Source organism: Microchirus variegatus (genome assembly GCF_963457635.1).
Source record: "Microchirus variegatus genome assembly, chromosome: 19".
Classification (NCBI taxonomy): Eukaryota; Metazoa; Chordata; class Actinopteri; order Pleuronectiformes; family Soleidae; genus Microchirus; species Microchirus variegatus.
Genome location: NC_139820.1, coordinates 717382 through 737947, shown reverse-complemented (window position 1 = coordinate 737947; position 20566 = coordinate 717382). Strand labels below are relative to the sequence as shown.

The 20566-nt window shown below is 43.9% G+C and overlaps 1 protein-coding gene across 1 annotated transcript in view; it reads right to left on the bottom strand.

Annotated features, from left to right (window-relative positions):
* Positions 1-20566, bottom strand: part of usp34 (ubiquitin specific peptidase 34) — a gene marked incomplete at its 5' end in the record, with an annotated part of 53464 nt that overhangs the window by 10027 nt on the left and 22871 nt on the right. Inside the window, 37 exons of the mRNA XM_083905558.1 lie at positions 20-177; positions 958-1287; positions 1901-2205; positions 3019-3166; positions 3261-3365; positions 4076-4120; positions 4238-4391; positions 6283-6434; positions 7555-7629; positions 7752-7920; positions 8253-8338; positions 9088-9168; positions 9405-9470; positions 9558-9605; positions 9746-9821; positions 10648-10712; positions 10825-10920; positions 11016-11069; positions 12279-12357; positions 12438-12588; positions 13785-13957; positions 14066-14160; positions 14271-14348; positions 14492-14548; positions 15435-15581; positions 16334-16399; positions 16483-16646; positions 16736-17040; positions 17761-17855; positions 17960-18064; positions 18845-18997; positions 19095-19219; positions 19309-19349; positions 19760-19842; positions 19940-20140; positions 20244-20330; positions 20437-20520. Coding sequence (XP_083761684.1) covers positions 20-177; positions 958-1287; positions 1901-2205; positions 3019-3166; positions 3261-3365; positions 4076-4120; positions 4238-4391; positions 6283-6434; positions 7555-7629; positions 7752-7920; positions 8253-8338; positions 9088-9168; positions 9405-9470; positions 9558-9605; positions 9746-9821; positions 10648-10712; positions 10825-10920; positions 11016-11069; positions 12279-12357; positions 12438-12588; positions 13785-13957; positions 14066-14160; positions 14271-14348; positions 14492-14548; positions 15435-15581; positions 16334-16399; positions 16483-16646; positions 16736-17040; positions 17761-17855; positions 17960-18064; positions 18845-18997; positions 19095-19219; positions 19309-19349; positions 19760-19842; positions 19940-20140; positions 20244-20330; positions 20437-20520 — 4502 coding nt within the window. The remainder of the gene's footprint in view (positions 1-19; positions 178-957; positions 1288-1900; positions 2206-3018; positions 3167-3260; positions 3366-4075; positions 4121-4237; positions 4392-6282; positions 6435-7554; positions 7630-7751; positions 7921-8252; positions 8339-9087; positions 9169-9404; positions 9471-9557; positions 9606-9745; positions 9822-10647; positions 10713-10824; positions 10921-11015; positions 11070-12278; positions 12358-12437; positions 12589-13784; positions 13958-14065; positions 14161-14270; positions 14349-14491; positions 14549-15434; positions 15582-16333; positions 16400-16482; positions 16647-16735; positions 17041-17760; positions 17856-17959; positions 18065-18844; positions 18998-19094; positions 19220-19308; positions 19350-19759; positions 19843-19939; positions 20141-20243; positions 20331-20436; positions 20521-20566) is intronic.

Here is a 20566-nt window from a genome sequence, read left to right as displayed (position 1 = left end):
TGATGTTTCCAGTCGTCACCTGATCAGCGTGGTCCAGCACGAGCGTCCGTCCAGACAGCGCAGGTAACAGCTGATGGTGGTTTTCTTAAACTGCTTCACGTCCTCCAGCTCCTCCTCTCTCATGTCGGCTCGCTGAGCCACAAACAGCTGCATCAGGTTGAAGAGTTCCTCCACCGCCTGCAGGGGGCGGTGATAAAAAAGAATTGTTTTTTTTTAAAAAGCTGAAAAACACAGTTAATGGCAGTTCGCTGTTAGCACAAGGCTAAACCCTTTACAGCCAGTCTGACAAAAAAATAAATCCGCCACAGTTAAGGTCACTTGCTAATGCTAACATAGCAGCTAGCTCCTGTGCTAACTGCTAGCTGTTAAAACTGCGATACAAAAGCATCAGAATTGATAAAATAAAAAACGCTGAAATATACAGCTAATGATAGTTAGCTGTTAGCACAAGGCTAAACTGTTAACGTCAGCCTGACTTTTTTTTTTTTTTTTTTTAAATCTGCCACAGTTAAGTTCACTTGCTAATGCTAAAATAGCAGCTACCTCCAGTGCTAACTGCTAAGACTGCGATAAAAAGCATCCCAACAGAAGAAAAAAAATCTGTAAAAACACAGCTAATGACAGCTAGCTGTTAGCACAAGGTTAAACCGTTAACAGTCAGCCTGACAAAAAAAATCTGACACAGTTAAGTTCCCTTGCTAATGCTAACATAACAGCTAGCTCCTGCGCTAACTGCTAGCTGTTAAAACTGCAATAAAAAGCATCAGAATTGAAGAAAAAAATCTGTAAAAAATAAAGCTAAAGACAGAGCTAACGACACAGCTAACAGTCAGCCTGACAAAAAAAATCTGAAACAGTTAAGTTCACTTGCTAATGCTAACATAACAGCTAGCTCCTGGGCTAACTGCTAACTGTTAAAACTGCAGTAAAAAAGCATCAGACTTGAAGTGCACTCACTCCAGGATACTGGCTAGCGTGCGGCGTCAGGTTCTTGAAGGCCCACTGGATGTTCTGGTGCGAGGCGAGCTGGCGAGTGAAGGCGGGCGACTGCTCGCAGCACATGCGCAGGATGCCGTAGTAGGCGGGCAGCATGCCGCGGTTGAAGAGCACCACCTCCTGGTCGTCGTGGTCGGCCAAGATGTAGTTGAAGGCGATGTTCTTGGTCACCACGGGGTTCTGCACCACCAGGCGAACGTTCTCGGCGCAGTCCACGCACACGTTGTACCAGAAGGACAACAGCGCCTGCTTGTTGTGGTTGGTGGCGATGGCCGGTTCTGAGAGTTTGGGCTGAAAATGGAGGCAGGAACACCAGTGAAAACGAGATCTACTTATAATTGCGAATTCTACTTATAGTTCCAAATTCTACTTAAAGTTCTAAAATCTACATAAAGTTCCAAAATCTACTTAAAGTTCCAAAACCTACTTAAAGTTCCAAAATCTACTTAAAGTTCCAAAATCTACTTATAATTCCGAAATCTACTTAAAGTTCCAAAATCTACATTATAGGTCCAAAATAAACTTAAAGTTCCAACATCTACTTAAAGTTCCGAAATCTACTTAAAGTTCCAAAATATTCTTTAATTTCCAAAATATTCTTTAAGCTCCAAAATCTACTTAAAGTTCCAAAATATTATTTAAGTTCGAAAATCTACTTAAATTTCAAAATATTCTTAAAGTTCCAAAATCTACTTAAAGTTCCAAAATCTTCTTAAATTCCAAAATCTACTTAAAGTTCCAAAAATATTCTTAAAGTTCCAAATAATACTTAGTTCCTAAATCTCACTGTAATCTCTGTAAAACTAAAGAATTTACCCATGAAGTGTAAACAAGGATTCTTTGTTAAACGTCTAAAGAAACAAATGTGGCGTCTTGAAGAACACGAACGAGTCAAAGTTCTAACCTGGAAGAGGTTCCACAGGTCCATGAAGTATCCGGAGAACATGAGCTTCTCCGTCTTGGAGATGAGGCAGTAGGTCATGAAGCTGAAGTACTGCACCAGCTTGGTGGTGCCGTGGACGCTGGCGTCCACGTAGAGCTTGGCTCGTCCCAGCAGCCCCAGCAGAAGGTTGTAGACCTGGTGCAGGACCACGGTGGTGTCGGGCGACAGCGGCAGCTCCCGGGTCGGCAGGTGCAGGGAGCGCGTGGAGCGGAACATCTGCCTGAAGGAGTTACTGGGGATGAGGGAGACGAGGAGGTACGCCGCCGCTGGAGGAGGAGGAGGAGGAGGAGGAGGAGGAGATGTTAGGAGATGTTAGGAGATGTTAGGAGATGTTAGGAGATGTCCCAGGTTAAGATTGAAGGTCCTTTTATTGGTTTCCTAAGCTGCTTTTATTCATGGACCTTCTAGAAGGTTCTTCTGGTTCTTTAAATCATCTGAAGACTCTTTTGTTTCTGTAGCTGACGTTTATGGAACAGTCTCCCTGACGACCACAGGAGGGCAGCAACACAACATCAACATTCATTTATACTAGTGCTGGGCACATTCTTCTTAAAATTCCAAAATATTCCTATAATTCCAAAATCTACTGATGATTTCAAAATCTTTTTATAATTTCAAAATCATCTTCTAATTCCAAAATCTATTTATAATTCCAAAATCTACTGATAATTCCAAAATCTACTGATTTCAAAATCTTATAGTTCCAAAATATTCTTGTAATTCCAAAATCCACTGATAATTTCAAAATCTTCTTGTAATTCCAAAATCTACTTAGAATCTCAAAATCTACTGATAATTTCAAAATATTCTTGTAATTCCAAAATCTACTAAAAACACAGGCACACATGTACTCTGGTTACTTGTAGCGCTGCTCTTTTCCTTTAATAAACAGACCGCTCCAGTTCCACTGTCATCGCGCTAACGGCGCTTACGGCGCTAGCTGGTAAACGGTGCCGAGACTCTGGTGCCACGGCGCGTGAAAAACATGCCGTCACGCGCGTCTTTTTCCTTTTTCATGGAAACGCTAACGCGTTAACGGCATCAACTTATACAAGTCAACTGAAGACCCGCGGTCTTACATGTTCGGACTCGGGGGTAGTTGTGCGCCAGCAGGAAACGTTCCACCCAGTTCTCCATGTTCTGCAGAACCCAGCTGTGGGCCAGTTTGTTCCTGGGCGTCTGGACCGCCAGCCAGTCCAGACACTGGGACGGGTTATACTCGATGACCTGGAAGACAAGATGGAGAGTGTTTTTAAAGACGACGACGACGACGACGACGACAACGACAACAACAACAACAACAACTCGTCTCCTCGTTTACCTCCCAGATCCTCTGCAGGATGTAGGAGGCGAAGGACGGCATTCCTGGAGGTCCGCCCGCAAACTCCATCAACATCGTCAACAGCTTGAAGAAGGGATTGGCCGCCTGGAAGGAAGGAAGGAAGGAAGGAAGGAAGGAAGGAAGGAAGGAAGGAAGGAAGGAAGGAAGGAAGGAAGGAAGGAAGGAAGGAAGAAGAGATTGAACCACGAGAGAGAAAACTGAGGGGAATTTCTCTAAAGAGCTTTGAACTGTAGGGGGCAGCACTCCCAAAATCTACTTATAGTTCCAAAATATTGTTAAAGTTCCAAAATCTACTTAAAATTCCTAAATATTCCTAAAGTTCCTAAATCTACTTAAAGTTCCAAAATATACTTAAAATTCCTAAATTTACATATAATTCCAAAATTAACTTGAAGTTCCGAAATTTATTTAAGTTTCCAAATCTACTTATAATCTCAAAATGTACTTATAATCTCAAAATGTACTTAAAATTCCAAAATGTACTTAAAATTCCAAAATTTACTTGAAATTCCAAAATGTACTTAAAATTCCAAAATTTACTTGAAATTCCAAAATGTACTTAAAATTCCATATCTATTTATAATCCCAAAATCTACTTATATTAAAGACCCAAAACCTACTTAAAAGTTCCAAAATCTCCTCATAGTCCCGCCCCCTGCCTATAGTCCCGCCTCTTGCACACAGTCCCGCCCCCTGCCTATAGTCCCGCCTCTTGCACACAGTCCCCGCCCCCTGCATATAGTCCCGCCTCTTGCACATAGTCCCCGCCCCCTGCCTATAGCCCCGCCCCTCACCTCTGGAGTCAACTTTGCGATGGACGTGAAGAGCATCGACACGATCTGTGGAGACAAAACAACAAGATTAGAAAATCTGTTACACTTTTGAGTGTGTGTGTCTCTATGTGTGTGTGTGTGTGTGTGTGTGTGTGTGTGTGTGTGTGTGTGTGTGTCACTGACGTGCTCGGCCAGGCGGTTGTTATAGCGACAGAGGCTGAAGATGAGGTTACAGGTTTGTCGGATGTTGATTCCGTCTCTGATGTGTTGGAAGAGGAAAGGAAAACCTTTGCCTCCGGTCAGAGCTGCCATGTCACTCTGAGACAGGGTCAGGTGTCTGGGGAGGACAGACAGAGGACACGTGAGACAGAGAGGACACATGAGACAGAGGACACGTGAGAGAGAGGACATGAGAGAGGACACATGAGACAGAGGACACGAGAGAGAGAGGACATGAGAGAGGACACATGAGACAGAGAGGACACATGAGAGAGAGAGGACACATGAGACAGAGGACACATGAGAGAGAGGACATGAGAGAGGACACATGAGACAGAGAGGACACATGAGAGAGTGAGAGGACACATAAGAGAGGACACATGAGGGAGTGAGAGGACACATAAGAGAGCACACATGAGAGGACACATGAGGGAGAGAGGACACATGAGACAGAGGACACATGAGGGAGAGAGGACACATGAGACAGAGGACACATGAGGGAGAGAGGACACATGAGAGAGAGAGAACACATGAGGGAGAGGACACATGAGATAGAGGACACATGAGGGAGAGAGGACACATGAGAGGACACATGAGACAGAGGACACATGAGGGAGAGAGGACACAAGAGAGCACACATGAGGGAGAGAGGACACATGAGACAGAGGACACATGAGGGAGAGAGGACACATGAGAGAGAGAGAACACATGAGGGAGAGGACACATGAGATAGAGGACACATGAGGGAGAGAGGACACATGAGAGAGAGAGAACACATGAGGGAGAGGACACATGAGATAGAGGACACATGAGGGAGAGAGGACACATGAGAGGACACATGAGAGAGAGAGAACACATGAGGGAGAGGACACATGAGATAGAGAGAGGACACATGAGAGAGAGAGGACACATAAGAGAGGACACATGAGAGAGAGAGAGGACACATGAGAGAGAGAGGACACATAAGAGAGCACACATGAGGACACATGAGGGAGAGAGGACACATGAGAGAGAGAGAACACATGAGGGAGAGGACACATGAGAGAGAGAGGACACATGAGGGAGAGGACACATGAGATAGAGGACACATGAGGGAGAGAGGACACATGAGAGAGAGAGAACACATGAGGGAGAGGACACATGAGATAGAGGACACATGAGGGAGAGAGGACACATGAGAGGACACATGAGAGAGAGAGAACACATGAGGGAGAGGACACATGAGATAGAGAGAGGACACATGAGAGAGAGAGGACACATAAGAGAGGACACATGAGAGAGAGAGAGGACACATGAGAGAGAGAGGACACATAAGAGAGCACACATGAGGACACATGAGGGAGAGAGGACACATGAGAGAGAGAGAACACATGAGGGAGAGGACACATGAGAGAGAGAGGACACATAAGAGAGAGAGGACACATAAGAGAGGACACATGAGGGAGTGAGAGGACACATAAGAGAGCACACATGAGAGGACACATGAGGGAGAGAGGACACATGAGACAGAGGACACATGAGGGAGAGAGGACACATGAGAGAGAGAGAACACATGAGGGAGAGGACACATGAGATAGAGGACACATGAGGGAGAGAGGACACATGAGAGGACACATGAGAGAGAGAGAACACATGAGGGAGAGGACACATGAGATAGAGAGAGGACACATGAGAGAGAGAGGACACATAAGAGAGGACACATGAGAGAGAGAGAGGACACATGAGAGAGCACACATGAGGACACATGAGGGAGAGAGGACACATGAGAGAGAGAGAACACATGAGGGAGAGGACACATGAGGGAGAGGACACATAAGAGAGCACACATGAGGACACATGAGGGAGAGAGAGGACACATGAGAGAGAGAGGACACATGAGAGAGAGGACACCTAAATTCCATTTATAATTCCATAATTTTCCGTCAGTGTTCTTTTAAATGCTGGATAATCCTAATCTGTCAGTAATCTGTCAGTAATCTGTCAGTAATCTGTCAGTAATCTGTCGTCACCTCTCAGAGCGAGACTGTTCCACCAGCAGAGCGATGAGGGCGATCATCTTCTCCAGAGCAGCAGGTCGATACTTCTCCTCCGCCAGAGACAAGATGTCCTCCTCCTCGTCCTCCTCTTCTCCTTCCTCCTCCGACAGCACCTCCACCTGAGGCTGAGGATTTAACAGGGAGGAGCCGATACTCAGTATCTGTATCAGTACGATACTGGTTACAAATCACTGGATTGGGAATCGGACGGATTCAAACGTTATATCCGATAGAAGAAGATACTCAGGTTTGCGATATCGGGAGATAATCAACCTCAAGTTTGCGATATCGACGTCAATAAATGCTCAAGTTTGTTGTGATATCTGTATCGGCAGTAATTCAAGTTTGCGATATCGGTACTGGCAGACACTCACGTTAGCGATACTCAAGTTTGCGATATCGGTAATGACAGACACTAACGTTAGCGATACTCAAGTTTGCGATATCGGTACTGGCAGACACTAACGTTAGCGATACTCAAGTTTGCGATATCGGTACTGGCAGACACTCAAGTTTGCGATATCGGTACTGGCAGACACTCACGTTAGCGATACTCAAGTTTGCGATATCGGTAATGACAGACACTCAAGTTAGCGATACTCAAGTTTGCGATATCGGTACTGGCAGACACTCAAGTTTGCGATATCGGTACTGGCAGACACTCAAGTTAGCGATACTCAAGTTTGCGATATCGGTAATGACAGACACTCAAGTTAGCGATACTCAAGTTTGCGATATCGGTACTGGCAGACACTAACGTTAGCGATACTCAAGTTTGCGATATCGGTACTGGCAGACACTCAAGTTTGCGATATCGGTACTGGCAGACACTCACGTTAGCGATACTCAAGTTTGCGATATCGGTAATGACAGACACTCAAGTTAGCGATACTCAAGTTTGCGATATCGGTACTGGCAGACACTCAAGTTTGCGATATCGGTACTGGCAGACACTCAAGTTAGCGATACTCAAGTTTGCGATATCGGTAATGACAGACACTCAAGTTAGCGATACTCAAGTTTGCGATATCGGTACTGGCAGACACTCACGTTAGTGATATTGAAGTTTGCAGACTTTCAAGTTGGCAATATCGACTTCAATCGATGCTTAGGTTTGTGATACTGGTATCAGCAGACAGTCAAGTTACCGATATCGGTGCCGGCAGACACTCAAGTTAGCGATACTCAAGTTTGCGATATCGGTATTGGCAGACACTCAAGTTTGCGATATATCGGACAACTCACGTTTTCAGGGCCTTTAGTTCCCATGTAGAAGTGCACCATGATGGATATGGCCTGGAGTGACAACAAGAACTGACTCTGGAGACACAGAAGGAAACAAGACTTAACAGGATGACTCTTTAAAAAGTAAAAAATATTACATCTTTTTCAGATTGTGTGTGTGTGTGTGTGTGTGCGTGTGTGTGGACGCTCACACCGACCTCCTCCTCCCCCATCTTGGCGAACTCGTAGAGGAAGGCGAAGTACTCGGTCAGGTGTTTGCTGTGGGGTTTGACGCCGTGCTCCATGATGGACAGCAGCGTCTTCACGAAGCGCGTGACGCAGGAGCGGCTGCCGATGTCCTCCACCGGACCGTCCATGTCGTCAGAGCTGTGGGGGAGGACACAAAGAGGACCAGGGTCAGGTTCTGATGATCCTGGATCTGCTGATCCTGGATCTGCCGATCCTGGATCTGCCGATCCTGGATCTGCCGATCCTGGATCTGCCGACTGTGGACCCGCAAAGACGTTTCCCAGAGTGTGAAGAGACGAACACACTGTGAGTGACACTCGGGGACCTGCTCTGGATCTCTGTCGCCATTTCATTCCACAGACACGAGCATGAGAGCGATCGTGCTGCACACCTTCAACGGCACATTCTAAATCACTCTGGACCAATCAGGAGCCACGTAAATCACTCTGGACCAATCAGGAGCCACGTACCCGTCCTCCATGCCGGGCTGCAGGTAGAGGTGAGCGTGGACCGGCCGCAGCCTCTGGATGACGTGGATGCACAACCTCTGAAACATCTGCAAGACAAACGTGGGATTATCGTCATTATCGGAGAGGAGAGTGAGGGCCAGAGGGTTTTCAAAGACAGGGAAATCAAAACGAAACGGCATGGATTTTTGAGATTAAAGTCGGAATTCTGAGGAAAAAGTCAAAATTCTGAGATTAAAGTCAGAATTGTTTAGATTTATGTCAAAATTCTGAGATTTAATGGAGAATTTTTTAGGTTAAAGTCAGAATTATCAAGATTTCAGTCAATCTTTGCGATTTATGTCAAAATCTTTGTGATTTAAGTCATAATTTTTGAAATTGAAGTCAGATTTTTTGCGATTTGAATCAGAATTATCAGAAGAAAAAAAAAGACAGTCAAAATTGTGAGATTAGAATGAAGTCGGAATTAAATTCTGAATTCTGAGACTGAAGTATAAAGTCAGAATTCTGAGATTAAAAGTCAGAATTTTTGAGATTTAAGTCTGAATTTTTTGCAATTTCATACAGAAAACTTTCGATTAGAGTCAATTTTTTAAGATTTCAGTAATTTTTTTGCAATTTAAGTCAGAATCTTTTAAATTGAAGTCAGAATTTTTGAGATTTAAATCAGAATTATCAGGAAAAAGTCAAAATTCTGAGATTTAAGTCAGAATTTTTGACATTAGTTGAACTTTTTGATTTAAATCAGTATTTTGTATCTTTAAATCAGAATTTTGAGAAAAAAGTCAAAATTCTGAGATTAGAATTTAAGTCAGAATTGCTGAGATTGAGGTCTCACCTGTCTGACGATCTGATTGGGACATTTGATCAGGATCTGCATCGGCCACCAGTTATCATCAGCCATTCGATCTAAAAACCACTGAGAAACAACAGCAACGTCGTTAGTGAGAGAAAGAAAGAATACAGTTATTATTAAAAGAAGAGAAGAAGAAGACAGATGAGAGGGGAGGAAGGAGGAAAGAAGACGGACGAGGGGAAGAATAAAAGAGGAAGGAAACAGATGGAATAAAAAGGGAGGAAGGAAGGAAGGAAAGGAGGAAAATATGATAGAATAAGAAAGAAATGAGGAAGAATAAAGAAAAGCAGAGGTCAAACCTCGCAGGCCGCCTGACTGTTGTTGAACTGTTTAGTCAGGAGCTCAATCCACTGTAGCATGGTGGGCTGCACACACACACACACACACAGATTAGAGGACATACTGATAATCTGGATTAAATCAGAGTCTGCGGTAAAATCAGGGGAATGTACCTTTTCCTTAGAGTGAATAAAAGTTTCCAGAACAAACGACGTACTGAGCTGAAAATAACACAAACAAACAAACGTTCAATTATCGAGAAAATTCAAAACATTTTCCACACATTTCTCCCACACCAAAGTCACTCACTCTCCCACACCTTTTTGGTGTGGGAGAGTGAGTGAGGATATTTCCCTCTCACCTTTGCAGTCATGAGGGAGACGGCCTTGGGGTCAGGTAAGGTGCTGGGTATACTGCTGCACAGCTGCCACATGAAGCTGAGAGGAAAACAAACAAAAACACACAACATCAGATTAAATTAGATTAGAAGATGCATTCATCACACTGGGAAGAAACTGAGGTTTCAGAAAAACAACATATACCTATATGTACGTATACATATACACACAAGTAGATATATACACACATATACATACATATATACACACATACAGGTACATATGTATATATACACACATATGTACTTACATACATATATACACACATATGTACTTACATACATATATACACACATATGTACTTACATACATATATACACACATATGTACTTACATACATATATACACACATATGTACTTACATACATATATACGTACATATGTACTTACATACATATATACGTACATATGTACTTACATACATATATACGTACATATGTACTTACATACATATATACGTACATATGTACTTACATACATATATACGTACATATGTACTTACATACATATATACGTACATATATATACACACAAATATACACATACATATATATACAAATATATACATAAATACACAATGTGTATATATGTATACATGTATGTGTATTACACATACATATATGTATATATATGTACATACATACATATACGTACATACATATATACAAGTATGTAGACATATACACATATATACATGCATATATACACATATATGCATACATACACCCACATAAAGACATATAAACATACATATATACTTAAATATATGCATATATACACACATATACATACATACATACATACACACACACACACACACATATATATATACACACACATACATATATATTTGTTTTACTCTTACCCAAAGTAGGTGTGTTCAAAGATGTTCTTGTCCTGGAGAAACTGCATGTTGTCGTGCCAAATCCACTGCAACACACACACACACACACACAGAGAGGAATAAACAAACAAACAAAACAACAACAACAACAACAACAACAGGAGTCATTTAAAGTCACAGAAATGTCAAAACACAAACCTCGAGCAGATCAGGAGAGACGTCAAAGTTGAAGTCCTTCCCGTTCTCCTCCTCCAGCTCCACCCTCTTGTAGAAGAGCATGTAGGCGCTGTGCGTCTGTGGAGACACCCACGCGTCAATCACACGTTAGCGTCGCCGCGCAAATAACGTAACACACATTTAACAACGAAGAAGAAGAAAAACACGCTCACCTTCTCAAAAGAGAAATCCATGAACTTGTCGGTGACGGAGTCGTAGGTTTTAGTCTGGAACGAAAAAAAAGAAATTTAATCTCCGTCAGTGTGGGCCCGACCCTCCACCTAGTGGTCCCTGGCGGTACTGCAGGTAGTGTTTTCTCTCAATTTTTCTTTATTTTAAATTGTTAAAAGTGTATTTTGAGATACGGTAAACTGTAAACAACTGCTAGATATTACTGGACGTTATTCTGGGGGAAATGTGCCAAAAGGGGGAGGAGCCATGTCATTGTTCATTTATTTAGGATAATTTAACTCCGCCCACGTTGAGGCGGTGCTATCGTGACGGAAAACTCTCCCGCACCAAAGTCACTCACTCTCCCTCACCAAAGTCACTCACTCTCCCACACTAAAGTCACTCACTCTCCCGCACCAAAGTCACTCACTCTCCCGCACCAAAGTCACTCACTCTCCCGCACCAAAGTCACTCACTCTCCCACACCAAAGTCACTCACTCTCCCTCACCAAAGTCACTCACTCTCCCTCACCAAAGTCACTCACTTTCCCACACCAAAGTCACTCACTCTCCCGCACCAAAGTCACTCACTCTCCCGCACCAAAGTCACTCACTCTCCCTCACCAAAACCACTCACTCTCCCACACCAAAACCACTCACTCTCCCACACCAGAGTCACTCACTCTCACACACCAAAGTCACTCACTCTCCTGCACCAAAGTCACTCACTCTCCCGCACCAAAGTCACTCACTCTCCCGCACCAAAGTCACTCACTCTCCCGCACCAAAGTCACTCACTCTCCCGCACCAAAGTCACTCACTCTCCCGCACCAAAGCCACTCACTCTCCCACACCAAAGTCACTCACTCTCCCGCACCAAAGTCACTCACTCTCCAACACCAAAGTCACTCACTCTCCCACACCAAAGTCACTCACGCTCCCACACCAAAGTCACTCACTCTCTCACACCAAAGCCACTCACTCTCCCACACCAAACTCTCCAGGACAAGTACTGCAGGTAGTGTTTTCTCTCAAGTTTTCTTCATTTTAAATTGTTAAAAGTGTATTTTGAGATGCGGTGAATTGTAAACAACTGCCAGATATTACTGGACGTTATTCTGGGGGAAATGTGCCAAAAGGGGGAGGAGCCATGTCATTGTTTATTTATTAAAGATAATTTAACTCCGCCCACGTTGAGGCGGCGCTATGGTGACGGAAAACGACCCAAACTGCAGAGTGAAAAAGACGCAGGGTGACCGTCATACCGTCATCTCTCCACCGAAGCACTCCGACGCCAGCTGGGCGGAGTCAAACGGCTTCACCTCGGCGTCGTTGAACAGGTACCTGCGGGACGCGAGCACAGCGGGTGTGAAAAACTTACTTAACACCGATTAAAAAACTTCTTCTTTTTCCCACTCGCTCACCACTTGTTGTTCTTGTACGCGTGCGGGTTGACGATGTCCCTGATGAAGCTGTAGTAATGGCCGCCGTCCGCCGTGCCCGTGTGCACCGTCACGCCGATCAGGTCGTACTCGTAGCTCTCCGTCACCTTGGCGTCGCCCTCGTCCCGGAAACCTGACGCACAAAGTGAGAGGGACTCGTGAAAAAGACAAGAAATTGCGGTCATTGCGGTCTGTATAAAAGTAACGTTAGGGGAATGTTCTCTAAAGGTGACAAAGTAACGTTCTGGGAACCAAAAGAGAACGTCCTATAAAAGGTCGTATGAAGGTTGTAGAAAAGTAACGCTGGGGGAACGTTGTGGAAACCAAAAGAGAACGTTCTATTAAAAGGTTGTAGAAAAATAACGTTCTGGGAACCTTTAGAGAACGTTCTATAAAAGGCTGTGTGAAGGTTGTAGCAAAGTAACGTTCTGGGAACCTTTAGAGAACGTTCTATAAAAGGCTGTGTGAAGGTTGTAGCAAAGTAACGTTCTGGGAACCTTTAGAGAACGTTCTATAAAAGGCTGTGTGAAGGTTGTAGCAAAGTAACGTTCTGGGAACCTTTAGAGAACGTTCTATAAAAAGCTTGTAGAAAAGTAACGTTCTGGGAACCTTTGGAGAACGTTCTATAAAAAAGTTGTGACAAATTAACGTTGTGGGAATGTTCTAGGAGCCAAAAGAGAACGTTCTATACAAGGTTGTATGAAGGTTGTAGAAAAGTAACGTTAGAGGAATGTTCTGCGAACCAAAAAAGAGAATGTTTTATAAAAAGCTTGTAGAAAAGTAACATTCTGGGAACCTTTACAGAACGTTCTATAAAAAGCTTGTAGAAAAGTAACGTTCTAGGCCTTTAGAGAACGTTCTATAAAAAGGCTGTATGAAGGTTGTAGAAAAGTAACGTTTTGGAAACCAAAAGAGAACGTTCAATCAAAAGGTTGTAGAAAAGTAACGTTCTGGGAACCTTTAAAGAACATTCTATGAAAAGGCTATATGAAGTAACGTTGTGGGAATGTTCTGGGAACCAAAAGAGAACGTTCTATACACTGTTGTATGAAGGTTGTAGAAAAGTAACATTTTGGGAATGTTCTGGGAACCTTTAGAGAACGTTCTACGTGCTGCCTCCATCACTAACTTACAATGACTGATTTGAATGAATTCGGCTTTAAAAATATTTAATTTTGGGTTAAATCAGTGACACAAAGTGACCACACGAGGCAGCAGAGGACCAGCAGCTCCTGTGTCCCCCGTGAGATAAAATCACTGATTTTCTCTATGGGCTTTGGTGTGGGAGAGTGAGAGGTTTACAAACTTAGTTTTAATAATAATACTCACCCTCCTTGCGTTCCCCTTTCCCCATGAGGAAGTCCTCGGTGTACGGCGTCATGTCGAGCCGCAGCGGGAACGAGAAGTGCGTGTTGACCTTCTCCTTCATCATGGTCACCATGTTGAAGGTGTAGCGCATGGTGTTGAAGCTCAGGATGCGAGGCAGCTTCTTGAAGCAGGCCCTGAGAGGAGGAGGAGGAGGAGGAGGAGGAGGAGGAGGAGGAGGAGGAGGTCAGAACATGGCTGTAAATGAGCTCAAGAAGAAGAAGAGCAGAAACATGACCTCTGACCTCTTCTCTGCGCGGACCTTCTTGCCGCACTGCGAGCACGTGTACATGTTGTCGCCCTCCAGCGTGTCCTTGATGGTCACCTCGTCCAGAGACTCCTGCAGGACCACAATATTATATATTTATATATATATATTATATATATTTATATATATATATTATATATATGTATAAATATATATCATTTTTTTCCCCGTCTTCTACTCACGTAGATGTTCTTCATGTCTGCGACTTGACACCGGACGGTGTAAAACTCCTCTGCCGTCTGACTGACGTGGTCACAGTCCTGCACGAAGACGGTTAACATGGTTAACATGGTTAACATGGTTAACATGGTTAACACGGTTAAGACGGTTAAGACGGTTAACACCTCCAGCCTGAGAAGGTTTGTGATGTTTGAGAAACACGAGAGGATCTCCTCAAACTCACCAGAGAGACCACATTGTTGGTGATGACGCCTCCAAACAGAGTCTTCACGGTGTTTTTCTGAAAGGACAAGAAAAAAGCATCTGAGTGACTCGCCTCAGAAACATCAAACAGAAAGTGTGTGTGTGTGTGTGTGTGTGTGTGTGTGTGTGTGTGTGTGTGTGTGTGTGTGTGTGTGTGTGTGTGTGTGTGTGTGTTCTTGTACTTGTGGCATACTGAGGACCAGTGAGGGTTTTTAACCATCAAAGTGAGGTCATTTTTACGGAGTGGGGACATTTTGGCCGGTCCTCACTTCGACGTTTTTGAATTTTTCAAATTTTGGAGCAAAAATTGTTGGTACATTTTTTTTTCATAATTTTGGACAACATAGTATAGTATGACGTTTTTGTCAAATTTTGGACCAAAAATTTTTGGTCAAATTTTTTTTTTTTTAATTTTGGACTACAGTAGTTTTTTTTTGGAACAAAAATTATGGGTAAATTTCTTTTAAAAAAATTTGGACAACCTAGTATAGTAGGACGTTTTTGTCAAATTTTGGACCAAAAATTTTTGGTTAAAATTTTGGACCAACATTTTTTTGTTCAAATTGTGGACCAAAATTTTTTGTTAAAATTTTGGACCAGAAATTTTTTGTTAAATTTTTTTTTTAATTATTTGGTCGACATAGTATAGTAAGACGTTGTTTTTTTGTTTTTTGGAACAAAAATTTTGGGTAAAAATTTTGGACGACATAGTATAGTATGAAGTTTCTTCAAATTTTGACAAGTTTTCCAGCTCTTTTTGCTCTGGGGCTCCAGCTGCAAACATTTTATGGTACTGCAACCAGTAGTTCTTTATAGATGTCATTCATGAAGTAGATATTTGTAATTGTGTTGATTTATAAAGTGGAAATGCTGGTCCCCAGTATGCAGCAAGTACAAGAATGTGTGTGTGTCTGTGTTTATACCAGCTCCTGCGACATCTCCTCGATCTTGGTGATGAGGTCGGTGAAGAACTCGGTCATGTCCTTCTGCTCGCCCGTGTTCAGAGGCTGTTTGTCCATAGTGTAGGTTTTACAGAAGGGACGAGGGTTATAGGCTTTCCTCTCACTCTCCTGTAGACAACAATAATACAATAATTATTATGATAAGAATAATCTTTGTTTTTAGAAAGAAACATGAAAATATTCACATTTAAGAGGCTGAAAAATGACGGAAACGTGAATATATTCACATTTAAGAAGTTGAAAAATGACAGAAACATGAAAATATTCACATTTAAGAAACTGAAAAATGACAGAAACGTGAAAATATTCACATTTAAGAAGCTGAAAAATGACGAAATTGTGAAAATATTCACGTTTAAGAAGCTGAAAAATGACAGAAACGTGAAAATATTCACGTTTAAGAAGCTGAAAAATGACAGAAACGTGAAAATATTCACATTTAAGAAGCTGAAAAATGACAAAAACGTGAAAATATTCACATTTAAGAAGCTGAAAAATGACGGAAACGTGAAAATATTCACATTTAAGAAGTTGAAAAATGACAGAAACATGAAAATATTCACATTTAAGAAACTGAAAAATGACAGAAACGTGAAAATATTCACATTTAAGAAGCTGAAAAATGACGAAATTGTGAAAATATTCACGTTTAAGAAGCTGAAAAATGACAGAAACGTGAAAATATTCACGTTTAAGAAGCTGAAAAATGACAGAAACGTGAAAATATTCACATTTAAGAAGCTGAAAAATGACGAAAACGTGAAAATATTCACATTTAAGAAGCTGAAAAATGACAGAAACATGAAAATATTCAAATTTAAGACGCTGTTTTGGTTCATAAAGTTAAAACATGAACTCACCATGAGGTACGTGAACATCTTCTGCAGCTCCAGCAGCGTGGTCTTATGTTTGATGTCCTCAGCGTACTAAAACACACACACACATGATGAGACTCTACAAACAAACATTTAACTCATGTTTCTGTCTCCTCAGGATCACCGACACTGACCTTCGCCGTGAAGACGGCCTGGCGAGCCTCGGGGATCATGTAGAGCTGCTGGATGGTGGACGCCAGGTAACACGTGGCGCCCAGGTTGGTCAGGCCCACGAAGCGACACTCGGCGCGGACGTCGTCGTGGGGCCAGTAGTCCCACTTGTACGGGGCGTGAGAGGCTGCGGCGACACAAATACGAATAAATAACCGGGTAAAACCTACGCACGACCTCGTCATGGACGGGTTTTGGTTCCCGCGTCGCTCTTACTCTGCATGTGCTGCGACATGACGCAGTTGTGGAGGAGGCGGTAGTTCTCCACCGAGCCCTTCACCGTCTCCACCAGCAGGTCGTAGGCGGCCGCCCGTGCCGCGTGGGACTTGCACTTGGGCTGCGCGCGGTCGGCGAGGCTGGGCAAGAGGAAGAGGAGGTTGTGGACGTCGCGCAGGAACTCCTGGCCCTCGCGGGAGAACTTGAAGGGCGGCTTGTGCTTGAGGACGCTGGTGGCGAGGCGAAGGAGGCCGGTCAGCCCGTCGTCCTCGATGGCGCCGTCCTGCTGGTCCAGGATCTCGCGGCTGGAGGACGATGAAGAAGAAGATGTTTGAGAAGGTCACTTGGACCATTTACATCTCAGTTCCTGGACTCGTCTAGTTCGTCCTTGAGCCCAATTGAATGTTTATACCAAATTTAAATTCCCTCAAGGTGTTCCCCAACAAATGGCTTTCAGGGGAACGGTTACGTTCTTAACTCCTGGACTTGGTTCTTCTTCAAAGCCAAGTAAACGTTTGAACCAAATTTCCACAAATGACGTTCAGGAGGTCAAGTTCAAGTCAATGTTTGTGCCATAGCTCGTGTTGAGGAGGTCAAACAAAGGCCTTGGACCATTTTACAATTGACTAGTTTCTCTTTGAGTCCAAGTGAACATTTACACCATATTTCAACTGAAGTTCTCTGAAGGTGTTCCCACAGAGATTGCATTCAGAAGTGTTTCAGAAGGTCCTGGACTGGACAAGACCAAACTACCAAATTTGAAGACCTTCCTTTGACCACGTTCTGGAGATACCGTGTTCACAACGGACAGAAACGGACCAACAACCCAACGACCCAACGACCCAACCCAACAATCCAACGACCCAACCCAACAATCCAACGACCCAACCACCCAACGACCCAACAACCCAACGACCCAACCACCCAACGACCCAACAATCCAACGACCCAACCACCCAACGACCCAACAACCCAACAACCCAACAACCCAACGACCCAACGACCCAACGAGGAACACGTCTGACCTCCTGATGCAGTCGGCGAGATGTCGAGCCAGAGCGTCCAGGTCCAGCAGCGTGGTCTGCATCGAGCCGGCCAGCGACAGAGAGGGAGAGACCTTCTGTGAGTTCAAACAGACCAACGCTAGCAACAGCTCAAAGAAAGACAACAACAACAACACGACAACAACAAGCAGCCAATAACACATCCGTCAGAGGTTCTCACCTGGCTGGCGTCTTTGACGTGGATGTTGTCGATGAGTTTACACAACAGCCAGAAATATTCCTTACAGCCCGTCCTCAGCAGAGGCTCCTCTTCAAAGTCCTCCACCTGACAAAAGACCACAACAACAACAACAACGACGACAACGTCAACTTTAAAAAGGGAAAAGGGACATTTTCAGAAAGCAAAGATATTTTCAGAAAATGGGGACATTTTCAGGAAGCGGGAAATTTTCAAAAAGTGAAGACATTTTCAGGAAATTGGGACATTTTCACAAAATTGGGACATTTTCACAAAAATTGGGACATTTTCAGGAAGTGAAGACATTTTCAGAAAGCGAAGATATTTTAAGAAAATGGGGACATTTTCAGAAAGCGAGGATACTTTAAGGAGGTGAGGACATTTTCAGAAAATGGGGACATTTTCAGGAAGAGGGAAATTTTCAAAAAAGTGGGGACATTTCAGAAAGTGAAGACATTTTCAGAAAATTGGTAAATTTTCCAAAAAAATGTCACATTTTCAGAAAATTTGTACATTTTCAGATAATTGGTAAATTTTCAAAAAATTGGTAAATTTTCAAAAAATTGGTAAATTTTCAAAAAATTGGTAAATTTTCAAAAAATTTGTAAATTTTCAGAAAGCGAGGATACTTTTAGGAGGTGAGGACATTTTCAAAAAGTGGGGACATTTTCTGAAAGTGAAGACATTTTCAAGAAGTGGGGACATTTTCTCCAGGTTAGTGGGAGGAGCTAACATGTAGTCATGCTACAATGGCTACAAACTCCTCTGACGCGTCTATTTGCAATCTAGATCGTGACACCGCTAGTTACAATAAGATTTAGGTTAAGGTTAGGGTAAGGTGTGTGTGTGTGCGTGTGTGAGACCCACCCTCAACGGTTTGAGAGCCTGTGCGTCCGGCAGGAACTTGAGCAGCGTGGAGGCGGCGAGCAGCAGGAAGGACCTGTTGATGGATTCTCCGCCCTCCAAACCCGACAGCGATAGCTTGTAGAGGCCGTTACACGCCTCGTGTCTCACGGCCGGCTGTCGACGACAACAACAACAACAACAAGTTCACACTCGTGACATTGCGATGACAAAGCAGAGCGTCAAGTTCCTCAGAGGGAAACGTCATCATCACCTCGGGCACCAGCAGCGTGAGTTTCTTCAGCCAGTCGTGGAGGTGATCGCTGTCGGCCAGACTGGACTTGACCGTGGACGAGCAGTGAGCCCAGCTCACCAGCAGCCACATGGAGTAGTGAGTCACTGCAGGTCAAAGGTCAAAGGTTCAATCGTGAGTTTGGAATACTTTGAAATATGTCGATGTTTGCATGTTTGAAAGGAGAGTTCCTCACCTTCGTGTCGAGACCTGTGGTCAGACTGAGCCTTCAGAACTCTGCGAAGCAAACACAAAACACAGATTGCGGGTGTTTAAAAAACAAGGTCGTACCATTTTTATGTAGAATTTGCATCTTTTACCGACCACAAATTCTTCCTTCCAGGGGTTTCCTCAAACCTTGTGCCAAACCTCGTGTTGAGGAGGTCAAACAAAGGCTCTGGAAGGTCACAGTGACCTTGGACCATTTCAATCCCAGTTCCTACTCTGGACTAGATTGTCTTTTGAGTCCAAGTGAACGTTTGCACCAAATCTAAACTCCCTTAAGGTGTTCCCCAACAAATGGCTTTCAGGGGAACGGTTACGTTCTCAAGTCCTGGACTTGGTTCTTCTTCAAGTCCAAGTTCTCTTAAGGTGTTCCCACAGAACATTGCATTCAGAAGGTCCTACAATTGGTGTCTTTTACCGACCTGTGTGCGAGGTTGTCGTAGGTATAGGCCACGTTGATCAAGCGCTGGATGAGGCTGGTGCTCTGGACGAGGCCGAGGAAAACCTGCGGACAGAGAAACCATCAGACGATCAGATCAGATCAGAGACGATCAGATCACAAAGACAAAGACGAGAGCTTCGGCGTCGTCCTCTGCGTTTACCTCGGTCAGCCGAGGGATGTGCAGGCCCTTCCCGTGATCCACTGTGGACTTGCGGGATTTGCCCGGCCACGCCCGCTTCCTCTGGCTGTCGGCGAGGCCAGACCACGAGAAGACGTCGTGGTAGGCCAGGTCCAGGTCTGCGGGGTCCACGGCAAACTGGCAGATGAGCTTCAGCAGGCAGGCCAGGCAGTCCAGCAGCCACTGCAGACACGAGGAAGGCTCGTCAACATCAACAACAACAACGACAACAGACAACGACAGACTTCACAGACAAAGAAGCACCAAGCAGGTGAAGGAGTCTCACCACAGTCCAGGACTCCTGGTCTTTGGGCTCCAGGATCCCCGAGTTGAAGATCTCCAGGAGCAGCTGCAGACCTCCAGACGACACAAACTGACCACAAACACACACAAACAAAACGTCCGTGTCAACTAAACAAAAACATTATTCTTGTGTCAGTGATATCTGACGCTGCCGCCGCTGCTGCTTTTCTTTCTACCTTGCAGCTCCAGGTGTTCTTGCTGTTTTCTATCTGGTCCTCACTGGAGTCGTCAGAGTCTGGATACAGGTCACTGTAGCTGCCCTGCAAACACCAGCAGTGTCACACACACACAGGAAAAGACACACAC